This window comes from Leucoraja erinacea, unplaced genomic scaffold (assembly GCF_028641065.1).
Source record: "Leucoraja erinacea ecotype New England unplaced genomic scaffold, Leri_hhj_1 Leri_1354S, whole genome shotgun sequence".
Taxonomy (NCBI): Eukaryota; Metazoa; Chordata; class Chondrichthyes; order Rajiformes; family Rajidae; genus Leucoraja; species Leucoraja erinaceus.
Window position 1 is genome coordinate 3,038 of NW_026575621.1, and position 24,463 is coordinate 27,500.

The 24,463-nt window shown below is 52.5% G+C and overlaps 1 protein-coding gene, 2 long non-coding RNA genes and 1 pseudogene across 3 annotated transcripts in view; 1 reads left to right on the plus strand and 3 right to left on the minus strand.

The window, feature by feature from the left end:
• Positions 1-6,672: 6,672 nt before the first annotated feature.
• On the minus strand, positions 6,673-8,670 carry LOC129715718 (zinc finger protein 436-like). Its single transcript, XM_055665576.1, has 2 exons — positions 8,461-8,670; positions 6,673-8,274 (listed from the first exon to the last, which is right to left on the minus strand). The coding sequence occupies exons 1-2, from the start codon at positions 8,668-8,670 to the stop codon at positions 7,813-7,815; spliced, it is 672 nt and encodes a 223-aa protein (XP_055521551.1). The 3' UTR covers positions 6,673-7,812.
• A 4,391-nt stretch (positions 8,671-13,061) lies between these two features.
• Positions 13,062-17,036, plus strand: LOC129715721 (zinc finger protein 229-like; annotated as a pseudogene).
• A 3,121-nt stretch (positions 17,037-20,157) lies between these two features.
• On the minus strand, positions 20,158-21,410 carry LOC129715720 (uncharacterized). The gene is made up of 3 exons (XR_008726545.1): positions 21,256-21,410; positions 20,771-20,884; positions 20,158-20,450 (listed from the first exon to the last, which is right to left on the minus strand). It is a non-coding gene; the product is annotated as an uncharacterized LOC129715720 (long non-coding RNA).
• Positions 21,411-22,919: 1,509 nt separating this feature from the next.
• Positions 22,920-24,463, minus strand: part of LOC129715719 (uncharacterized) — a 2,319-nt gene continuing 775 nt past the window's right edge. The window contains exon 3 of the long non-coding RNA XR_008726544.1: positions 22,920-23,073. This is a non-coding gene — a long non-coding RNA (uncharacterized LOC129715719). The remainder of the gene's footprint in view (positions 23,074-24,463) is intronic.

Here is a 24,463-nt window from a genome sequence, read left to right on the forward strand (position 1 = left end):
CAGTGAGTTAAGGGTTCAGTGGGTTAAGGGTTCAGTGAGTTAAGGGTTCAGTGAGTTAAGGGTTCAGTGGGTTAAGGGTTCAGTGAGTTAAGGGTTCTGTGGGTTAAGGGTTCAGGGAGTTAAGGGTTCTGTGGGTTAAGGGTTCTGTGAGTTAAGGGTTCAGTGAGTTAAGGGTTCAGTGGGTTAAGGGTTCAGTGAGTTAAGGGTTCTGTGAGTTAAGGGTTCAGTGGGTTAAGGGTTCAGTGAGTTAAGGGTTCTGTGGGTTAAGGGTTCAGGGAGTTAAGGGTTCTGTGGGTTAAGGGTTCAGGGAGTTATGGGTTCTGTGGGTTAAGGGTACAGTATTTATTAGTAAAGGTACAGTTTAAAGGATAAAGATTTTTATAGTGTAAGGGAGTTGAGTTAATTTGGGAGTAAGCTATGTCAGTGGAGATTGGCCCCGTGGTTTGCTGAGCCTGCAACATGTGGGAGATCATGGATATGGTCGGTGTCCCTGGTGACTACGTTTGCGGGAAGTGTGTCCAGCTGCAGCTCCTGGCAGACCGCATTGAACGATTGGAACTGCGGCTGGATTCATACTGGAGCATCCACGATGCTGAGAAAGTCGTGAATTGCACGTACAGCGAGTTGGTCACACCGCAGGTAAAAGGTAAGAGGACAGAAAGGGAACGGGTGGCCAATAGCCAGCAAAGCAGTAGGCAGGTAGTGCAGGAGTCCCCTGTGGTCATCTCCCTCCTAAACAGGTATACCATTTTGGATACTGTTGAGGGAGATGGCTCATCAGGGGAATGCAGCAGCAGTTCATGGCACCATGGGTGGCTCTGCGGCACATGAGGGGGGGGGGGGGGGGGGGGGGAAGAGTGGAAGGGCAATAGTAATAGGGGATTCAATTGTAAGGGGAATAGATAGGCGTTTCTCCGGCCGCAAACGAGACTCCAGGATGGTATGTTGCCTCCCTGGTGCAAGGGTCAGGGAGGTCACTGAACGGCTGCAGAACATTCTGGAGGGATGCATATTGGCACCAACGATATAGGTAAAAAAAGAGATGAGGTCCTACAAGGTGAATTTAGGGAGCTAGGAGATAAACTTAAAAGTAGGACCTCAAAGGTAATAATCTCTGGATTACTACCAGTGCACGGGCCAGTCAGAGTAGAAATAGGAGGATATTGCAGATGAATACGTGGCTTGAAAAATGGTGCAAGGGGGAGGGATTCAAATTTTTAGGGCATTGGAACCAGTTCTGGGGGAGTTGGGGCCAGTACAAACAGGACGGTCTGCACCTGGGCTGTAATGGAACCAATGTCCTTGGGGGAGTGTTTGCTAGCGCTATCGGGGAGGATTTAAACTAATGTGGCTGGGAGGATGGGTGCAAGAGCAGAGAGGCAGGGGGGGTGTAAAATGAGGGTAGAAGCAATAGGTAGCAAAGTGAAAAGTAAAAGTGGCAGGCAGACAAATCCAGGGCAAAAATCAAAAAGGGACACTTTTCAACATAATTGTATAAGGGGTAAGAGTGTTGTAAAGACAAGCCTGAAGGCTTTGTATTTTAATGCAAGGAGCATTCATAATAAGGTGGATGAGTTGAATGTGCCGATAGCTATTAATGACTATGATATAGTTGGGATCACGGAGACATGGCTCCAGGGTGACCAAGGCTGGGAACTGCACATCCAGGGATATTCAATATTCAGGAGGGATAGACAGAAAGGAAAAGGAGGTGGGGTAGCGTTGCTGATTAGAGAGGAGATTAACGCAATAGATAGGAAGGACATTAGCTTGGAGGATGTGGAATTGATATGGATAGAGCTGCGAAACACTAAGGGGCAGAAAACGCTAGTGGGAGTTGTGTACCGGCCACCTAACAGTAGTAGTGAACTTGAGGATGGCATCAAACAGGAAATTAGAAATTCGTGCAACAAAGGTAAAACAGTTATAATGGGTGACTTAAATCTACATATAGATTGCGTGAATCAAATTGACAGGGGTGCTGAGGAAGAGGATTTCTTGGAATGTATGGGGGATAGTTTTCTAAACCAACATGTAGAAGAACCAACGAGAGGGCTTTATTCAAACAAGTTAGGGCTTTATTCTTTGGAGCGCAGAAGGTTAAGGGGGGACTTGATAGAGGTCTTTAAAATGATGAGAGGGATAGACAGAGTTGACGTGGATAAGCTTTTCCCACTGAGAGTAGGGAAGATTCAAACAAGGGGACATGACTTGAGAATTAAGGGACAGAAGTTTAGGGATAACATGAGGGGGAACTTCTTTTCTCAGAGAGTGGTGGCTGTGTGGAATGAGCTTCCAGTGATGGTGGTGGAGGCAGGTTTGTTTTTATCATTTAAAAATAAATTGGATAGTTATATGGACGGGAAAGGTATGGAGGGTTATGGTCTGAACGCAGGTGTATGGGACTAGGGGAGAATACATGTTCGGCACGGACTAGAAGGGTCGAGATGGCCTGTTTCCTTGCTGTAATTGTTATATGGTTATATGGAGAGAGCAGGCTATTCTAGACTGTGTATTGATTAATGAGGAAGGGTTAGTTAGCAGTCTTGTTGTGCATGGCCCCTTGGGCAAGAGTGACCATAATATGGTTAAGTTCGTCATTAGGATGGAGAGTGACATTGTTAATTCAGAAACAAGGGTCCTGAACTTCAAGAAAGGTGACTTTGAGGGTATGAGACATGAATTGGCCAAGATAGACTGGCAAATGATTCTTAAAGGGTTGACGGTGGATATGCAATGGAAGGCATTTAAAAACTGCAAGGATGAACTACAACAAGTGTTCATCACAGTTTGGCAAGGGAACAAGGGAAATCAGGGATAGTATCAAAACAAAAGATGAAGCGTACAAATTAGCGAGAAAAGCAGCTTACCAGAGGATTGAGAGAAATTCAGACTCCAGCAGAGGAGGACAAAGGGCTTAATTAGGAAAGGGAAAATAGATTATGAAAGAAAACTGGCAGGGAACATAAAAACTGACTGCAAATTTTTTTATAGATATGTGAAGAGGAAAAGATTAGTTAAAACAAATGTAGGTCCCTTGCAGTCAGAAACAGGCGAATTGATCATGGGAAACAAGGACATGGCAGACCAATTGAATAACTACTTTGGTTCTGTCTTCACTAAGGAAGAGATAAATAATCTGCCGGAAATAGCAAGGGACCGGGGGTTAAATGAGATGGAGGAACTGAGTGAAATCCAGGTTAGCCGGGAAGTGGTGTTAGGTAAATTGAAAGGATTAAAGGCCGATAAATACCCAGAGCCGGATAAGTTGCATCCCAGAGTACTTAAGGAAGTAGCCGCAGAAATAGTGGATGCATTAGTGATAATTTTTCAAAACTCTTTAGATTCTGGAGTAGTTCCTGATGACTATAGGGTAGAAAATGGAACCCCACTGTTTAAAAAGGGAGGGAGAGCAAAAATGGGGAATTACAGACCAGTTAGTCTAACATCAGTAGTGGGGAAACTGCTAGAGTCAGTTTTTAAAGATGGGATAGCAGCACATTTGGAAAGTGGTGAATTCATTGGACAAAGTCAGCATGGATTTATGAAAGGTAAATCTTGTCTGACGAATCTTATAGAATTTTTCGAGGATGTAACTAGTAGAGTGGATAAGGGAGAACCAGTGGATGTGTTATATCTGGACTTTCAGAAGACTTCCGACAAGGTCCCACATAAGAGATTGGTATACAAACTTAAAGCACACGGTATTGGGGGTTCAGTATTGATGTAGATAGAGAACTGGCTGGCAGACAGGAAGCAAAGAGTAGGAGTAAACGGGTCCTTTTCAGAATGACAGGCAGTGACTAGTGGGGTACCGCAAGGTTCAGTGCTAGGACCCCAGCTATTTACAATATATATTAATTATCTGGATGAGGGAATTGAATGCAACATCTCCAAGTTTGCGGATGGCACGAAGCTGGGGGGCAGTGTTAGCTGTGAGGAGGATGCTAGGAGGCTGCAAGGTGACTTGGATAGGTTGGATGAGTGGGCAAATGCATGGCAGACGCAGTGTAATGTGGATAAATGTGAGGTTATCCACTTTGGTGGCAAAAACAGGAAAGTAGACTGTTATCTGAATGGTAGCCGATTAGGAAAAGGGGTGATGCACCGAGACCTGGGTGTCATGGTACACCAGTCATTGGAAGTAGGAATGCAGGTGCAGCAGGCAGTGAAGAAAGCAAATGGTATGTTAGCATTCATAGCAAAAGGATTTGAGTATAAGAGCAGGGAGGTTCTACTGCAGTTGTACAGGGTCTTGGTGACACCACACCTGGAGTATTGCGTACAGTTTTGGTTCACCTAATCTGAGGAAATACATTCTTGCCATAGAGGGAGTGCAGAGAAGGTTCACCAGACTGATTCCTGGGATGGCAGGACTTTCATATGAAGAAAGACTGGATAGACTCGGCTTGTACACTCTTGAATTCAGAAGATTGAGGGGGGATCTTATAGACTTACAAAATTCTTAAAGGGTTGGACAGGCTAGATGCAGGAAGATTATTCCCAATGTTGGGGAAGTCCAGAACTAGGGGTCACAGTTTAAGGATAAGAGGGAAGTCTTTTAGGACCGAGATGAGAAAATCATTTTTTACAGAGTGGTGAATCTGTGGAATTCTCTGCCACAGAAGGTAGTTGAGACCAGTTCATTGGCTATATTTAAGAGGGAGTTAGATGTGGCACTTGTGGCTAAAGGGATCAGGGGGTATGGAGAGAAGGCAGGGATGGGATGCTGAGTTGGATGATCAGCCATGATCATATCGAATGGCAGTGTAGGCTCGAAGGGCCGAATGGCCTACTCCTGCACCTATTTTCCATGTTTCTAGTCAAAGGTCCATCATCTGCAGTACCTTCTAATACTATGTAAGGATCTGTATCAATTACCCACAGAAGTTCCTGTTTACAGAGACCCAACTCCAAAGGAAACACATCCTCTCTCAAGGCTTTTGTTGACAGAAGCCAGCACCTTCTCAGGAAACACATCCTCTCCCACCATTGTCAATATCTTTTGCTTGGGCACAACAGGAAGCAGCTTGGATGCAGTTTGAATGCTGGCCTCCAATTTCCTGATCACCCAGCTCATCTACAGCACAGAATTACAAAGCTTCAGAACCCAAAAAAGTCAAATTAATCTTTACTTAATAAAATACCTTATGTTATAATTTGTATTATATAACTAGGATATTATCAGAACCAGGGGCCACCGTTTAAGAATAAGGGGTAGGACATTTAGGACTGAGATGAGGAAAAGCTTTTTCACCCAGAGAGTTGTGAATCTGTGGAATTCCCTGCCACAGAAGGCAGTGGAGGCCAATTCACTGGATGTTTTCAACAGAGAGTTAGTTCAGTTCACATTTACTGTCACATGTGCCAATTAAGGTACAGTGATATTTGAGTTACCATACAGCCATACTAAGTAAAAAGCAACAAGACATACAGCCACATAAAATAAAATTTAACAGAAACATCCACCACAGCGGCATCCACATTCCTCACTGTGACGGAAGGTAATAAAGTTCAATCATCTTCCTCATTTGTTCACCCGTGGTCGGGGCTGTTGAACCCTCCGCAGTCGCCGCTGCCGACTGTCCGATGTCCGAAGTCCTGGCGTCGGGATGATGGAAACTCCGACATCGGGATGGATTGGAACAGTCGAGCATGGAGCTCCCGAGTTGGTCTCTTCTTACCGGAGACCGCGGCTTGGTGTTAAAGTCCACAGGCCCCGAGGTTGGAGCTCCTCACGGGCGATCCTCGGCAAAGGAGAAAAATTGCATCTCCATCGAGGTATGTGACTGAAAAAAAGTTTCCACCAATTCCCTCCCACCCCCACCCCCATGTAAAACAAACCTAGAAACACTAAAACATACTTTTAAAACATGCTTAAAATAGGGAAGCGGTGACTCTATTCATCCTGACGCCTTTCGCCAGTGAGAAGAAGACAGACGAATGACAAAGAGATGGCCCACGAGGGAGGGGGGGGGGGAATGTCCGTTTAATTTGGAGAATTCAATGTTCATGTCATTGGGCTGTAAGCCATGAGGTGCTGTACCTCCAGTCTGCGTGTCACCTCAGTCTGGCAATGGAGGAGGCCCAGGACAGAAAGACCAGTGTGGGAGTGGGAATGGGAAGGGGAGTTAAAAAGGTTGGCAACCGGGAGATCCATGCACGCCTAGTCTAGATACAAGGAACAGCAGATGCTGGTTTACAAAATGAGGCACAATCTCCTGGTGTAACTTGCACCTCTGGAGAGCATGGACAGGTAACATTCTAGATCAGGACTCTTCTTCAGACTGCTTGGTGTGGTGGTGGAGAAAGTTGGAAAGGAGAGGTGGGAGTGGTCGCCTTAGATTTCCTTCCCTCTACAGATGCGGCCTGACCCACTGAGTTCCTCCACTGCTTTAGAGGGAATGGACAGATGAGGTTTTGAGTCAGGACCCTTCTTCAGACTGATTAGGGAGGTTGGGGGAAGGAAGCTGGAAAAGAGAGATGGGGGCTGGACAAAGCCTGGCAAGTGATAGGTGGATACAAAATCCTGGAGTAACTCAGCGGGACAGGCAGCATCTCTAGAGAGAAGGAATGGGTGATGTTTCAGGTTGAGACCCATCTTCAGAAGTGATATGTGGATATAGGTGAGGGAGCCACAATAAACTGCAGATGCTGGAATCTTGTTTGGAACACAATTGAGTTTGATGCACAGAATCTCTTGCCCAGAGTGAGGGAATCGAGGACCAGAGGACATGGGTTCAAGGTGAAGGGGAAAAGATTTAATAGGAATCTAAGGGGTAACATTTTCACACAAAGGGTGGTGGGTGTATGGAACAAGCTGCTGTAGGAGGTAGTTGAGGCTGGGACTATCCCAACGTTTAAGAAACAGTTATAGACAATCACATGGATAGGACATGTTTGGAGGGATATGGACCAAACGCAGGCAGGTGGGGCTAGTGTAGGCGGGACATGTTGGTCGGTGTGGGCAAGTTGGGCCGAAGTTCCTGTTACCACACTGTATCACTCTATGACTCTAACACAAAGTGCTGCAGTAACTCAGCGGGTCAGGCAGCATCTGTGGAGAACATGGATCGGTGGCATTTCGGGTCAGGACCCTTCTTCAGACTGACATTATGTTAAGCTGGGGTGATCGGCAGATGAGTGAAGTGACAGAAGCGAGAGAAAATAAGGAGATAATAGGATGTGAGATAAGGAGAGAGGAATGTATATGTGCAGCTTTAAGGGACATTGGTCAGGTAGCATTGGGAGTATTGCATACAGTTCTGGTCACTCCATTACAGGACTGATGTGGAGGCTTTGGGGAAGGTGCAGAGATGGTTAACCAGAATGGTTTAAAAACAAGGAACTGCAGATGCTGGTTTACAAAAAAGGACATAAGATGCTGGAGTAACTCAGAGAGACAGGTAGCATCTCAGGAGAGAAGGACTGGGTGACATTTCGGGTCGAGACTGAGCGGCGTCTCGACCAGAAACATTACCCATTTTTTCCAGCATTTTGTGTCGACCTAAACAGCGCCTATCCACGTGGCGGTGTACCAGCAGGCTGGAGGAGCGGGCAAAGGCCTTGCCACAGAGCGGGCAGGTGAAGGGGAGCTGGCCGGTGTGGACTCGCCGGTGCTCCAGCAGGTGGTCAAGGCGGGTGAAGCCCTTACCACAGGACGGGCAGGGGAAGGGACGCTCACCGCTGTGGGTACGCCGGTGCTGCCACAGGCTGGACATGCGGGTGAAACCCTTGCCACACTCAGCGCACACAAAGGGTCTCTCTCTGGTGTGTATCCGCTGGTGCTCCCGCAGCCCCCATGCTCTCTTGTCACAGTGGGAGCAGCTGCTCGCCGGCGTGGGTCCGCCGGTGCTGCCGCAACCCCCGCGAGCTGTCAAACTCCTCACCGCAGTACGGGCAGTCGTAGGGCTGGCCACTGGTGTGCACGTGCTGGTGAGACAGGGCGTGGGAGGCCATGGCAAAGCGCTCTCCACACACCGGGCTGGGGACGGGACGGTCGCCGGCGTGCACCCGCTGGTGGGACAGCAGGTTGGTGGAGCAGGTGAAGCCCTTGCCGCACTGGGCGCAGGTGTAGGGGCGCTCGCCGGTGTGGGTGCGCTGGTGCTTCAGCAGGGTGCTGGACTGGGTGAAGCCCTTGCCGCACTGGGCGCAGGTGTAGGGGCGCTCGCCGGTGTGGGTGCGCTGGTGCTTCAGCAGGTTGCTGGACTGGGTGAAGCCCTTGCCGCACTGGGCACAGGTGTAGGGGCGCTCGCCGGTGTGGGTGCGCTGGTGCTGTGAAGTGCTTTAGCAGGTTGCTGGAATTGGTGAAGCCCTTGCCGCAGGACTGGTTTGGTGAAGCCCGCTGCAGGTGTAGGGCCGCTCCCCGGTATGCAGCCGCCTGTGCACCTTCAGGTCCTTGGACGACTTGAAGCCTTTGCCGCAGTCGGAGCAGGTGAAGGGCCGCTCACTGCTGTGCACCCGCTGGTGGTTCCGCAGCCCCGACAACCTGGTAAAGCTCTTGCCGCATGTGGAGCAGCCATAGGGCCTCTCGCCCGTGTGCAATAGCCGGTGGGCCTCCAGGACATTCGCCGTCTTGAAACTCTTGCCGCACTCCGAGCAGTCGAAGGGGCGGTCTCCCGTGTGCACCCGCCGGTGGGTGTCCAGCTGGCTCGGGCTCCAGCAGGCCATGCCACATACATCGCACTTATAACGCTTCTCCTTGTTGTGCCCCGTCATGTGGTCCTCCACCGAAGCTCAGTCCCTCGAAGCTCAGCCCGCACACCGAGCAGATGGGGGGCTCACCGGCACACTGGTTGCCCTCAATTGCTGCTCACGTCCCCGTCTCTCCGTCCATAGCAACGGCTCCTAAACCCTGCAGGAGGGGAATACAGCGGGTCAACAAGCTGGCAAACAGGACATTACTAGCGCATATTGAGTGTGTTTATGGTGGAGGAAACCGTTACATAATTCTGTGCAGCACACTGGCGCACCGCCTCACCGCCAGAGACCGGGGTCGATCCTGACTACTGGTGCTGTCTGTGTCTCCCCTTGCCCTGCATGGATTTTTACTCCGGGTGTTCCGGTTTCCTCCAACATTTCAAAGACGTTCAGGGTTGTAGATTAATCGGCCTCCGCAAAATAGCTAAATTGTATCCTAATGTGCGTGGGATAGTGCTAGTGTACGGGATGGCGGGACTGTCATATGCTGAGAGAATGGAGCGGCTGGGCTTGTACACTCTGGAGCAAAGATCTTATAGCAAAGCAAGATAGGCTACTCCTGCTAAATGCAATGGACTGACGTGTAGTACGCTATGGAGGGGATCATGGGCATTTTTCCACGCCCATTTTAGCAACCTGAGCCTACCTAACCCGACCCGACTCGCACTGTAATCAATGTTGCGGGGCAACAGTTTGTGTGGGTCAGATTCATAAATCTGTCAGTTCAAACTTCTTGTCAAGAATAAAATTTGATTCTGGTAATTGTCTTTTTTAATGTTTTTTAAATCATTTCTTTTTAAATGGCTCACAAGCAGTGTTTGAGTTGATTTTGTAGTAACCGGAACCGACCCGACTCGCAGGGTGATTGACAGGGGGGGACTTTTTGTGCGTGATATAGGGTTAGATTCATAATTCTGTTAGTTCATAATTCTGTTGATTCTTGTTAAAGAATAAAATGTTTATAAACACACATACATGAAAATTATATAACTGTATATAACACACACAATTATATTTCTTCTAATCCAATAATGAACTTTATTTCAGACTAGACAAGGGACATTAAATAAGAAACATTGTAAATAAGAAACATTGTCTTGGGGCACTCTCTCTCTCTCGCTGCTGCCCTCTCCCCCGCACTCTCTCTCTCCCCCTCTGCTGCCCGGGCCCCGCACTCTCTCTCTCCCTCGCTGCCCCGGGCCCCGCACTCCTCCCCACTTTCTCCTCGCTGCCCCGGGCCCCGCCCTCTCTCTCCCCGCTGCCTCCCCGCACTCTCTCTCCTCTCGCGCTGCCCCGGCCCCCACACTCCCTCTCCCCGCCCTCCCCCCCGCACTCCTTCTCCTCGCTGCCCCACTGCCCCACACTCCCTCTCCCCGCTGCCCCCGGGCCCCGCACTCCTTCTCCCCGCTGCCCCTGACCCCGCACTCTCTCTCCCCCGCTGCCCCGGACCGCGCACTCTCTCTCTCCCCGCTGCCCCGGGCCCCCGCACTCTCTCTCCCGCTGCTCCTCGCTCCCGCCCGCCTTGGCCCCGGGCCGCTCACTCTCTCTCCCTGCCCCCCCACTCTCTCTCTCGGGTCGCTACCCTCTCCTCGCACTCCTCGCTCTGACTCCTCCCATGGGTGCCCCGGGCCCCGCACTCTCCCTCTCTGGAAGCTGCCCCCCGCACTCTCTCTCCCCGCTCTGCGCAAGTTGCACTCTCTCCCCCCGCTGCCCCGCACCCGCACTCTCTCCCATCTTGCCTGCCCCAGGCCATGGGGCACTCTCTCTCCCCGCTTGCCACGGGTCCCCCGCTCTCTCGGACCTCCCCGCCTGCTGGCCCCCTCTCTCTCTCTCCCCGCTGCAGCCCCCCACTCTCGGAAGTCTCCCCATCTACCGCAGGACCCCGCACTCTCTCTCCCTCTGCCCATCTGCCCCGGGACCCTAGGCCAATGCCCTCAGCCTTACTCTCTCTCCCGCTGCTCTCTCCCTCTTTGGCCGGAAGCAAGAAGGCAGCGGGAGCAAGAAAGCGGAACAAGATGGCGGACCAAGATGGCGGAGTCAGGTAGCTAAAATGTGTCCTATAATCACCCATGAATCCGCCCATGAGCGTACTTCACGTTTGCGTGGGAGTACTCCATCTGGCTTCGCTATAAGATCTTTGCCCTCTGGGACCTTTAGAAGGATTCCTCTCTATCTTATCTCCCCCCCATATAAGATCTGTTACGGAGGTTAAGGGAATGGACTCTCCCTCTCAGGAAACATGTTCCCGATCGTTGGGGGAGTCCAGAACCAGGGGCCCAGTTTAAGAAGTAGGAGTCCTTAGGATTTAGAATTTAGGAGACTCATCACTCCTCTGTGAATCGTCTCTTTAGAATGCTCTGCCTCAGGGTGGAGGCCGGTTCTCTGGATACTTTCAAGAGAGAGCTAGATCTGCTCTCAAAGATTTCGGAGTCAGGGGATATGGGGGATGGAAGGCAGGAACGGGGTACTGATTTGGGATGATCAGCCATGATCACATTGAATGGCAGTACTGGTTCAAAGGGCCAAATGGCCTACTCCTGCATGCACCTATTGTCTTTTGTCTATTGCCCCAGCGTCCCGCCATTCACAGTGAATACCCTGCCCTGGTTTGACTTCCTAAACTGCAACATCCTCCCCACCCCCAAACAATGTGACCTCCTCCCTGCCCCTTACCCCTGCTGCCTCCTGCTCCTTACCCCCCTTTGCTCCCTCCCCCCTCCTCCCCACCCCAAAACAGTGTGAACCCCCACCAGGCTCCCTACCCCTTCCTTGACTCACTTGACCCCTCTCTCTCCCCCCCAGTTCCCTGCTCCTCCCCCCCATTCATCCCCCTCGGCACCAAACCCACTCCCCCTTGAATCCCTCCCTTTGCTCCCTGCTTGCCCCCGCTACTCACTTCACCCCCCTTTCCATCCCCAGACTCTCGCCCCCTCCCTCCCTGGACTGTCTCCTCTCCCTCTCTGAACCTCTCCCCTTATTCCTGCCCCTCTCCCCCTCTCTCTCCCTCACCCATTCCTCTCTCTCCCCACACTCTCTCACTGTCCAGTGCAAAGATCCTCTGGCGCTTTAGGGTCCAGTGCGGGTCGCTCCGTCTTGGCCACCGTGGCGTCATTTCCGGGCTGAGGCCCCTGCGCCGCGCGATCTCTCTCTCTCTGTCTGTCTCCGGGGCAACGGACAGCGGGCGGCCGGGCGGGATGAGCCGTGAGTGAGTGAGTGAGTGAGTGAGGGGCCGGGCCGGGCGGGCGCGGTGAGAGGCTCCGGTGGATCAGGGCGGGGGCGGGGAAGGGCTGGGGGATTCGGTGCGTGGGGGTCCAGGTCGCGGCCTCGCACCCGGGAGACAGTGACTGGGCCTGGGGTCGGGCCTGCGCTGGGTCCCGCCGCCGCCTCAACACGACCATCAATCTCTCCCCCCCATCTCTCTCTCTCTCTCTCTCTCTCTCTCTCTCTGTGTGTCTGCCTCTCTCTATCTATCTCTCCCGATCTATCGCTTTCTGTCTCTAAATCTATCTCTGTCTATCTACCTCCATCTATCTCTATTCTCTCTCTCTCTCTCTCTCTCTCTTTCTCTCCCTCTATCTCTCCATTATTCTCTATCTATCTCTCCCTGTGTATCCCTCTATATATATCCCGCCATCTCTCCCTCTCCATCTCCCTCTCTCCCTCTTTCACACTCTCTCTCTCTCTCTCTCGGATGTGCACTGCTCTCGCCCTCTCTCTCACACTCTCTCTCTCTCTATTTGTTTCTCAATCTCTCTCTCTGTTTGCGGGATGTGCACTGCTCTCTCTCTATCTCTCTATCTCTATCTCTCTATCTGCCGGATGTACAAGATTTAGCTCTTAGGGTAAAGGAATCAAGGGATATGGGGAGAAAGTAGGAACGGGGTACTGATTATGGATGATCAGCCATGATCACATTGAATGGCGGTGCTGGCTTGAAGGGCTGAATGGCCTCCTCCTGCACCTATTGTCTATGTTACCTTCTCCCAACTAACAATGACCCCATCAGTCTGAAGAAGGGTTTCGGCCCGAAACGTTGCCTATTTCCTTTGCTCCATAGATGCTGCTGCACCCGCTGAGTTTCTCCAGCATTTTTATCCACCTAACAATGATCTATTCCACATTTTCCTTGAACTTATCTTATCTCTCACTTCCTTATCTCTCTACCCCCCATCACTGAAGAAGGGTCTTGACCGAAAACGTCATGGATTCCTTCTCTCCACAGATGCTGCCTGACCCGCTGAGTGACTCCAGCACTGTGTGACCTTCCTCCCATGATGCATACCACCCCCCACATGACTGCGTAATGGCAGGGATGGGGCCGACAGTCCCCCTCAGATGGGCAGTGACGCCAGGGCGCCGATTGTACACGCCATTCCATGCGTGCGTCTGATGTTACAGTGCGGTGCGGGCGGCTCGACACGGTTCAGGAATGTTCGGCGCCCCCTTACACCCCCCCACACCCACGTGACTCAGTGCCAATCCCGGGCGGTGTGGTGCCGCCTGTCCCCCTCGAATTAGGTGGTGCGTGCCGTGTGTGCGGCAGATGTCACGGCGCTGGACGGGGAGATGTGCGGGCGGCTCGACAGTGCCGGATGCTCAGCACCTCCCAGGTCAAAGCGCCCCCCCTCTCCCACTTGCTTTCCTCATCCCCCCCCCCCCCCCCTCACACTCCCCCCCCCCCCCCCCCCACTCACCCCTCACAACAACCCGTCCCTTCTCCCTCTCCCCTCACTTCCACCGTGTTCATCCCCGCCCCCATTTCCGCCCTAGCCTCCTCACCACCTCTCCCCTCCTTCCCCCCTCCTTTCAACCCTCTCAATCCCCCATCCTCCCACTCACCTCCAATCCCCCCCCACTCCACCCCCCCACCCCCACTCTCTTCAAGCACTAGTAATGTTCACGCGTTAGTGATGTCCTGTTTGACAGCTTGTTGACCCTCTATGTTCTCGTCCTGCAGGGTTTAGGAGCCGTTGCTGTGGACGGGGACGTGAGTGGCCATTGAGAGTGGCCAGGGTGCCGGTGAGCCCCCCATCTGCTCGGTGTGCAGGCTGGGCTTTGAGGGCTGAGCTTCAGTGGAGGACCTCATGACGCGGCACAACAAGGAGAAGCGTTATGAGTGCGATGTGTGTGGCAAGGCCTGGCGGTGCCCGAGCGAGCTGGAGGTCCACAAGCGGGTTCACACAGGAGAACGCCCCTTCGACTGCACGGAGTGCGGCAAGAGCTTCAAGACGCCAAGTGAACTGAAGGTCCACCAGCGAGTGCACATGGACGAGAGGCCCTATGGCTGCTCCACCTGTGGCAAGGGCTTTGCCCAGTTGTCGAGGCTGCGGGAGCACCAGTGGATTCACAGCAGTGAGCGGCCCTTCACTTGCTCCGACTGTGGCAAAGGCTTCACGTCGTTGCCGAGACTGAAGGCGCACGGGCACCTGCACACCGGGGAGCGCCCCTACACCTGCAGCAACTGCGGCAAGGGTTTCACCCGCTCCAGCAGCCTGTTGGAGCACCAGCGCACTCACACCGTCAAGGGCCCCTATACCTGTGCCCAGTGCGGCAAGAGCTTCACCCGTTCTTACAGCCTGCTGCAGCACCAGCGCACCCACACTGGCGAGCGCCCCTACACCTGTGCCCAGTGTGGCAAGGGCTTCACCCAATCCAGCAACCTGCTGCAGCACCAGCACACCCACACCGGCGAGCGTCCCTACACCTGCGCCCAGTGCGGCAAGGGCTTCACCAACTCCACCAACCTGCTGGTGCACCAGCGCACCCACACCGGCGAGCGTCCCTACATCTGTGCCCAGTGCGGCAAGGGCTTCACCCGCTCCGACAGCCTGCTGGAGCACCAGCGTACCCACACCGGCGAGTGCCTCTACACCTGCGCACAGTGCTGCAAGGGCTTCACCAGCTCCACCAGGCTGCTGGTGCACCAGCGCACCCACACCAGCGAGCGCCCCTACACCTGTGTCCAGTGCGGCAAGGGTTCTTCATCACATCCAGCAACCTGCTGCAGCACCAGCGCATCCACACCGGCGAGCGCCCCTACACCTGCGCCCAGTGCGGCAAGGGCTTCACCCACTCCAGCAGCCTGCTGGGGCACCAGCGCACCCACACCGGCGAGCGTCCCTACACCTGCGCTCAGTGCGGCAAGGGCTTCACCAGCTCCACCAGCCTGCTGAAGCACCAGCGCACCCACACCGGGGAGCGCCCCTACACCTGCGCCCAGTGCGGCAAGGGCTTCATCTGCTCCACCAGGCTGCTGTCCCACCAGCGGGTGCACGCCAGCGACTGTCCCGTCCCCAGCCAGGTGTGTGGTGAGCCCTTTGCCATGGCCTCGCACGTCGTGTCTCACCAGCACGTGCACACCAGTGGCCAGCCCTATGACTGCCCATGCTGTGGTGAGGCGTTTGACAGCTCGCGGGGGTTGCGGCAACACCGGCGGGCCCACACCGGTGAGCAGCTGCTTCAACTGTGATAAGAAAGAATGGGGCTGTGGGAGCACAAGCGGATACACACCAGAGAGAGACCCTTTGTGTGCGCTAAATGTGGCAAGGGCTTCACCCGCATGTCCGACCTATGGCAGCGGTGAGCGTCCCTTACCCTGCCCGTCCTGTGGTAAGGGTTTCACCCGCTTTGACCACCTGCTGGAGCACCGGCGAGTCTACACCGGCCAGCACCCCTTCACCTGCCCGCTCTGTGGCAAGGCCTTTGTCCGTTCCTCCAGCCTGCTGGCACACCACCACGTGGACAGATAGGCTATGTTTAGGTAGACACAAAATAGGTAACATTTCTGGTCGAGACCTTCCTCAGTCTCAACCCGAAATGTCACCCAGTCCTTCTCTCCAGAGATGCTGCCTGTCCCGCAGAGTTACACTAGCATTTTGTGTCTTTTTTTGTAAACCAGCATCTGCAGTTCCTTGTTTTTAAACCATTTTGGTTAACCATCTCTGCACCTTCCCCAAAGTCTCCACATCAGTCCTGTAATGGAGTGACCAGAACTGTAGGCAATACTCCAAATGCTACCTGACCAACGTCCCTTAAAGCTGCTCATATACATTCCTCTCTCCTTATCTCACATCCTTTTATCTCCTTATTTTCTCTCGCCTCTGTCACTTACTTCACTCACCTGCCGATCACCCCCTCATCTGTTAACATCGTGTCAGTCTGAAGAAGGGTCCCGACCCGAAATGTCACCTATCCATGTTCTCCACAGATGCTGCCTAACCCGCTGAGTTACTCCAGCACTCTGTGAAACATCACCTATCCATGTTCTCCAGAGATCCTGTCTGACTGCAGCACTTTGTGTTAGAGTCATCGAGTGGTACAGTGTGGAAATAGGACCTTCAGCCCAACTTGCCCACACCGACCAACATGTCCCGGCTACACTAGTCCTACCTGCCTGCATTTGTCCATAGCCCTCCAAACTTGTCCTATCCATGTAATTGCCTATAACTGTTTCTTAAACTTTGGGATAGTCCCAGCCTCAACTACCTCCTCCGGCAGCTTGTTCCATACACCCACCGCCCTCTGTTGAAAAGTTACCCCTCAGATTCCTATTAAATCTTTTCCCCTTCACCTTGAACCAATGTCCTCTGGTCCTCGATTCCCTCACTCTGGGCAAGAGATTCTGTGCATCTAGCTAAATTGTTTTCTATTCAAGATTCCAGCATCTGCAGTGTATTGTGTCACCCTCACCTATATCCACCTATCACTTCTGAAGTTGGGTCTCAACCTGAAATATCACCCATTCCTTCTCTCTAGAGATGCTGCCTGTCCCGCTGAGTTACTCCTATCCACCTATCACTTGCCAGGCTTTGTCCAGCCCCCATCTCTCTTTTCCAGCTTCCTTCTCCCATCCTCCCTAATCAGTCTGAAGAAGGGTCCTGACTCAAAACGTCGTCTGTCCATTCCCTCTAAAGCGGTGGAGGAACTCAGTGGGTCAGGCCGCATTTGTAGAGGGAAGGAAATCTAAGGCGACCACTCCCACCTCTCCTTTCCAACTTTCTCCACCCCCCACACCAAGCAGTTTGAAGAATGGTCCTGACCTAGAATGTTACCTGTCCATGCTCTCCAGAGGTGCAAGTTACTCCAGGAGATTGTGTCTTTTTTTGTGAAACAGCATCTGCTGTTCTTTGTATCTGGACTAGGCGTGCATTTCACCCTAGATGCGCTCGGTCCACCAAGGCCTGCTGGATCTCCCGGTTGCCAACCACTCTAACTCCCCTTCCCATTCCCACACGATATTTCTGTCCTGGGCCTCCTCCATTGCCAGAGTGTGGTGACGGGAGGGACAGCTTACAGAGAGGGGGGGGGGGGGGGAGAGCAGAGAGTCTCCCGCTCACCGCCCGGCTCTCTCAATCTACTCTCTCACCCATCCAACCCCCCCCCCCCCCCCCCTTCACTCCCCACAGTCCTTCGGCACTCTTTCACCCCCCCCCCCCCCCCCTCAACCGCCCCCCCTCTCCCCCGATACCGCGCTCGCTCTCTCCCCCCCACTCCTCTCGGCCCTCTCCTCACACCACCTCTCTCTCTCTTTCCCCACTCCCATCACCCTTTTCTCTCCCCCTTCTCCGACCACCCATCAGCCCACGCCTCTTCCCCAGCTCTACCCATCGAACCGTGCCTGCTCTCAGCACAATATCGCTCAATAATTGCTCCATCCTCCTCCCCTCTCCCCATCACACCACTCCACCTCTCCGCACAATTCCCATCTTTTCCCCACATTCCTCCCTTTTCCCTCCATCCTTATGCTCTCTCCCCATTACCCCCCACTCTCTCTCCTCCCCATTCCCACATTCCTCCCCCTCTTTCTTTCCCCTCATTCCTCCTCTTCTCCCCCCCACTCTTCACCTCTCTCCCCCCATTCCTCCACTCTCTCCAACCCCCCCCTCTCCCCCCCCCACTTGCCCTTCTCTCTCTCCCATCCCCCAGTCTCTCACTCCCATCCCCCACCTCCCCACTCCTCCATCTCTCCCCACACTCATCCCACTTTCCCCGCTAGCGCTCGACTGCACTGCCCTCCCCTCACCCTCTTCCCAAATTCCCATTTCCTACACTCCTCCCACTCTCCCCACGATTGGGTCCATCTCCCCCCCATCCTCATTATTCATTGGCTCGTATAACCCCATCCCCGCCCTATCCACTGACGCATAGCGCCCAACTCGCAGGCGCGTCTAGAGAGAGAGGGAAGAATACCTATGCCAGCATCATCTTCATAGACCAGCTCCGCTTTTAACACAATCATCCCGCAGCAGCTGGTGGAGAAGCTGAAGCTGTTGAAGGTGGACACTGGCACTTGCAACTGGGTCCTTAGCTTTTTGACACAACGGCAGTAGACAGTCAGGGTGGGCAGTCGGACATCAAGAACCATCACAGTGAGCACTGGGTCATCCCAAGGCTGTGTCCTAAGCCCCATGCTGTTCAGTCTGCTTACTCATGACTGCACTGCCAGACTCAGCAATAATTATATCAAGTTCGCTGATGACACAACAGTGGTGGGTCTCATCAGTGACAACAATGAGTCGGCATACAAGATGGAAGTGGAGCTGCTTACAGAGTGGTGCAGATCCCACAATCTCACCCTCAATGTGGAAAAGACTAAGGAAATGGTGATCGATTTCAGGAGGGCTGGAAAACACCATCAAACTCCGCTGCATATTGATAGTGCTGCTATGGAGAGGGTCAGCAGTGTGAAGTTCTTGGGACTTCACCTGGCGGATGACCTGACCTCAACGACCAACACCATAGCAGTCATCAAAAGAGCTCAGCAGCGGCTCCATCCTCTCCGGAGACTAAGAAAAGCAGGTCTCCCCACTGTTCACCTAACGACCTTCTACAGGGGCACCACCGAGAGTGTATTGACCTACGGCATCACTTCCTGGTTTGGGAGCTGCAAGGCTTATGAGCAAAAACAACTTAACAGGATAGTGAAGACAGCCAGTAGGATCATTGGTGCTCCACTCCCTTTCCTGTTGGAGATCTATCAGAAGCGGAGCATCAGCAGAGCCATCTCCATTATCAAGGACCATTATCACCCATCACATCACATCTTCTCCATGCTGCCATCTGGGAAGAGGTACAGGAGCATCAGCTGCAAAACCAGCTTCTTTCCACAGGCAATAAGACTGGTTAACGGACTGTGTCCCCTCCCTATATATCATACACCAACACATCTTACCTCGCCCATACTTTGACAGCTAGGCACCTGTCAAAGCAAAGCCACTGTTCGGTCTGAATTTTTAGGCCTATTTTAGATATGGTAATTTTAATTTTTAATGCTATATATATTTATTGTTTTTATTAACCGCACTGATGGGAACTGATTGAGAAACCATTTTTTCGTTTCATCTGTATGTAAGTACAGTTAAAATTACATTAAAGTAAATACTGTATACGGAAATATTGAATACAGAGAGAGGGCAGAGACAGAGAGAGCGAGGCAAGAGAGAGGGGGGTTTAGAGGGAGAGGGGGAGAGAGGGAGAGGGGGAGAGATTGGGGGGCAGGGAATGAGGGAGAGAGGGTGGAGGTGGGGAGGGGGAAGCGGGAGGGGGAGGGGGAAGAAAGGTTGGTGAGGGGGAGAGAGGGAGTGGGAAGAGGGGGAGGGGAGAGGGTGGAGAAGCAGAGGAGAGGGTGGAGGGGGAAGTAGGGGTGGGAGGGGAAAAGGGGGTAGAGGAGGGGGAGGGGAAGGGGGTAGATGAGGGTGCAGAGAGGAGGAGGGGGTGCATGTGGGGGGAGGGGGATGTGGGGGGAGGGGGAGAGAGAAGGGAGTCCATTATAATGTCATCAGCGAAAAACATACTTTTTGATTTCAAAGTTTGATCGGATTTGTGAACATTTTCATAAATAACAAGAAATAAAGCAGAAAATGTTCAGATAAAGCGTGTTTGGTCTCCAGGGGGTAAATCTCTACCAGAATATGTAAATATTGTACCGTTAGTGCGTCGTTTTTTCGAGAAGATGTGACAACACACAAACAAATAAATGCACACACACACACACATACAAGATCAGAGTTTTATAGTTATAAGGATAAGAACATACACACACAGATTTAGTTTCAGAGAGAGGACGGACGGAGTGAGGGAGGGTCTTTAGTCTAATTTAGTTTAGTGTAGAGTAGTGTAGTTTCAGTTTAGAGAGAGGGGTGGAGGGAGTTTTTAATGTAATGAGAAATTTAGTGTAATGTACTGTAGTTAATTTCAGTTTAGAGAGGGAGGGAGGGTGGTGGGAGGGAGGGAGAGATGGAGGGGGAAGCGAGATAAAGGGAAGGATAGAGAGAGAAACGTTAGTCTTTAGTCTAGTTTAGTGTAGAGAGAGGGGGAGGGTGGGAGGGTGAGAGTATTTAGTTTAGTGTAATTTAAGTTTAGAGAGCGAGGTAGGGAGGGTGGTAGGGAGAAGGAGGGAGCGAGGGTGCGGATGAACGAATGAGTGAATGATGAGAGAATGAGTGAATGAATAAATGAGAGTGAATGTATGATGAGTGAACGAGTGAATGAATGAGTGAAAGCATGAGTGGATGAATGAGTGAGTGAATGAATGAATGAATGAATGAGAGACACACAGACAGATTGAGTCAATCCTTTATTGATACCCGCTCCACTCCTGCCTCTCGTGTTTTGGAGAATCCGGGAGCTTCTCGATGCCAGGTTTCCGGAGAGAAATGAACGCTGATGGAGCGGGATCGCTGTTCCGGACTTGGCGCATCTACCGGCGGTCTGGTCAACTCCCGTTCCCACTGCACTAGCTCCGGGCTGGTCTGTAATGGATCGTTTATCCTTAGTTTAGAGACACTACTCAATGCGAGCATTCAGTCCGGAATGATACGATACGATAGAATTTATTTTATCGCAGTGTGGGTGAGTGAGTGACAGAAGTGAGTGAGTGATGGAAGTGAGTGAGTGCATTTCACTTATAAATGGATAATATATAGAAATGTATATATGAATATTTTTTTCTATATATATTCTTTCTGTAGTAATATATAACTTTGTGTTGTGTGTGTTTCTGTTGTGTATATATATACACACATACGCACGCGTACACAAGCACACACGTAAAAACAAAAGAGAAGCTGACCTCGAACTGGAAAACAACAGGGTCTTTGGCCCGAATTCTGATCTCCAAAGCGTCTCTGTCTCTCATTCTCATTCTCTGTATCGACTTAATATCCCTCAACAACAGCACGTGGCTCTGTTAGAGACAGGAGAGGAGAGAGGGGGTGATCGGGGGGATAGAGAGAGAGCGAGGAAGAGAGAGGGGAAGAGAGTGGGAGGGAGAGAGAATGGGGAGATAGTTAGGGGAAAGGGAGAGATAGAAGGAGGGGGAGAGAGAAGGGGTGAGGGTGAGACAGAAAAGGTGTCAAAGAGGGGGAGAGAGAAAAGGGGACAAAGGGAGACAGAGGGGAGAAAGTGAGGGAAGAGAGGCGGGAGAAAGGGGGAGAGATTAGTAAACCTGGGACCCACTCTCCCTCCCCTGCCCCTTCTCCTTCCCTCTCGCCCCCTCCCTCTCTCCCACTCCCTCCTCTCTCTCCCTCTATCCCTCTCCCTACCTCACTCACTTACCTTCTGGCTGCCGAGGTGACCCCACTCTAGGCGGAGGGGTGAAGGTGGAGGGAGAGGTGACAGGACACGTCTCTCGTCCCCTCGCTTAGAGTAGCGAGACCATACACGGGACAGGAGAGGCAAGGCAGAGCCACTGGGGAGAGAGAGAGAGAGAGAGAGAGAGAGAGGGGCAGGTTGAGGGTGGGATCACAATGACTGCCTCCTCTCCCTCCCTCTCTCCTTGCATTCATTCATCGCCACTCCTCCCTCTCCCTCCCTCATTCATTCGCTCCCTCTCGCTCCATTCATTCATAGCCCCATCTATCCATCCACTCATTCATTCCTTTGGTCTCCTAATCTGAGGAAAGGCATCCTTGCCATAGAGGGAGTATAGAGAAGGTTCACCAGACTGATTCCTGGGATGTCAGGACTTTCACATGAAGAAAGACTGGATAGACTCGGCTTGTACTCGCTAGAATTTAGAAGATTGAAGGGGGATCTTATAGAAACTTACAAAATTCTTAAGGGGTTGGACAGGCTAGATGCAGGAAGATTGTTCCCGATGTTGGGGAAGTCCAGAACAAGGGGTCACGGTTTTAGGATAAGGAAATCTTTTAGGACCGAGATGAGAAAAACATTTTTCACACAGAGAGTGGTGAATCTGTAGAATTCTCTGCCACAGAAGGTAGTTGAGACCAGTCCATTGGCTATATTTAAGAGGGAGTTAGATGTGGCCCTTGTGGCTAAAAGGAGAGAAGGCAGGTACAGGATACGGAGTTGGATGATCAGCCATGGTCATATTGAAAGGCGTTGCAGGCTCGAAGGGCCGAATGGCCTACTCCTGCACCTATTTTCTATGTTTATATCTATGTATCATTCATTCACTCACACTCTCCCTCACGCCCTCATTTATTGGCAACTCCATCCGTTCATCCATTCATCAATCGGCCCACTGACTCACCCATTCACCCCCCTCCCCATTATCCTCCCCTCATTCACCCTCCCCTACCGATAACTCCCTCCCTCCTTTCCTCAGTAATTCATTGCACTACCCCTCCCTCCCTCCCTCCCTCATTCAGTCACTCGCTCCGTCCATTCATAGCCCCATTAATTCATCAATTAGTTCATTGATCCATCCATTCATTCGCCACCTCTCCCTCCCTCACACTCATTCATTGTCAAAATCCATCGGCTCTTCCATCCGTTCATCACTCACTCACTCACTCACTCACTCACTCACTCACTCACTCACTCACTCACTCACTCACTCACTCACTCACTCACTTATCCATCCACTCATCCATCCATGCATCCATCCTCTCCCTCTGTCACTCACTCTCACTCATTCAGTGTCAACTCCATCCATTGAGTCATCAATTTGTTAATCAATTCACTCACACTAACCCACTATCTCCCTCCCCCCTTTCCATATTCATTCGTGACCACTCTGTCCCTCATTCAACCTCTCCCTCACTCTATCCAGGATCCATCCATCCATCACCCTCAATTTTTCCCTCTCTCTCTCTCTCTCTCTCTCTCTCTCTCTCTCTCTCTCTCTCTCTCTCTCTCTCTCTCTCTCTCTCTCTCTCTCTCTCTCTCTCTCTCTCTCTCTCTCTCTCTCTCTCTCTCTCTCTCTCTCTCTCTCTCTCTCTCTCTCTCTCTCTCTCTCTCTCTCTCCTCCCCCCGTGTAGTGTGGCTACCAGGGGACTTTGACACACTCTCTGCGCTGTCGGCCCGTGCGTTCATCTCATGGTACACAGACTCCACCATCTCATCCGTCCATTGCTCCGTCACAGACAGACCAAAGTCACGGAAAATGTCCGGCTTACCGTCTGATAGCTAGAGATAGGGGGGGGGGGGGGGGGGGGGGGGGGAGGGGGGGGGGAGAGAGGGGGGAGAGTGAGGGGGGAGAAGAGAGAGAAGGGAGATCGAGTGAAAAGAAAGGGGGAGAGAGGAGAGGAGGGAGAGAGAAGGGAGAGAGAGGGAGGGTTGGGAGGGATGAGAGAGGACAGAGTGAGGGGGGGAGAGGGGAAGAGAGGGGTAGAAAGAGTGAAGAGAGGGGGAGAGAGATAGAGCGAGGGGGGGGGGGGGACAGGGGGCGTGAGACGGAGAGAGAGGGATAGGGGGAGAGAGGAGAGAGAGATGGGGAGAGAGAAGAGAGAGGGAAGGGGAGAGAGAGGGAGGAGGGGAGAGAGGGGGAGAGAGAGGGAGTGACAGAGAAAGAGACAGAGAGGGAGAGAGGAGGAGAGGAGAGAGAGATAGAGAGAGAGAGAGAGAAGAGGAGTGACAGAGGAGGGGGGGAGAGAGACAGGAGCGAGTGCGGTGAGAGAAGAGGGGGTGAGTGAGTTAAGGGGAAAGAGAGGGGTGAAAGAAAAAAGAGCGTGGGAGGGATAGGGAAGGGGTGGACGGAAGAGGGGAGAGAAATGGGGAGAAGGGGATGGGAACAGCGATGGTGAGAGAGAGAGAGAGTAGTGATGGGGAGAGAGGAAGAGAGAGAGGAGAGAGAGGGAGAGAGAGGAGGGGAGGGGGGAGATGGAGGGAGAGAGAGAGGGAGAGGGTGGAGCGAGAGAGGAGGAGAGGGGTGGAGAGAGAAGGGAGAGAGAGGGAGAGCGAGAGCGAGGCGAGAAAGAGAGAGAGGGAGGGGCAGGGAGAGGGGGGATGGCAAGTGGAGAGAGAGAGAGAGAGAGGGGAGAGATCGGGAGAGAGGGGGGGAGAGGGGAGGGGGGAGAGGAGAGAGAGAGAGAGGGGGAATAGAGAGGGGGGGAGAGATGGGGCAGAGTGAGGGGGGAAGATATCGGGAGAGAGGGGGGGGAGAGTGAGGAATGGGAGAGAGAGGAGGGTTAGAGGGGGCGGAGAGGGGAGAGAGAGGTGCAGAGAAGAGAGAAGGGGGGTATAGAAATGTGGGAAGAGGGGAAGAGGGGGTGTGATAGGGGGAGAGATAGGGCGAGAGTTGGAGGGGAGAGTTGGGGGGAAAGTTAGGGGGAGAGAGGGGGGGGAGGGGGGGTGGAGAGGGGAGGCAGAGAGAGAGAGAGTGGGAGGGGAGAGAGGGGAGAAGAAGGGGAGAGGTTAGAGAGAGGGGGAGAGAGAGAGGGGGGGGGTGGCGAGAGAGGGAGAGGGGAGAGAGAACATTGTTTAAACTGATCCCCTCCAGAGTAGGTGAATCAAGAACCAGAGGACACCGGTTTAATGGGAGGTTCAAATAAATCCCTCCTACATAAGGCAAACAAAA

Bases quoted from the DNA above. Each gene is read 5' to 3' on its own strand.
- LOC129715718 (XM_055665576.1), bottom strand. From the start codon at position 8,670: ATGGCCTGCTGGAGCCCGAGCCAGCTGGACACCCACCGGCGGGTGCAC. The intron at 8,275-8,460 runs GTGCACAGCAGT...AGCACTTCACAG, and splicing joins GGCTGCGGAACCACCAGCGG to CACCAGCGCACCCACACCGG.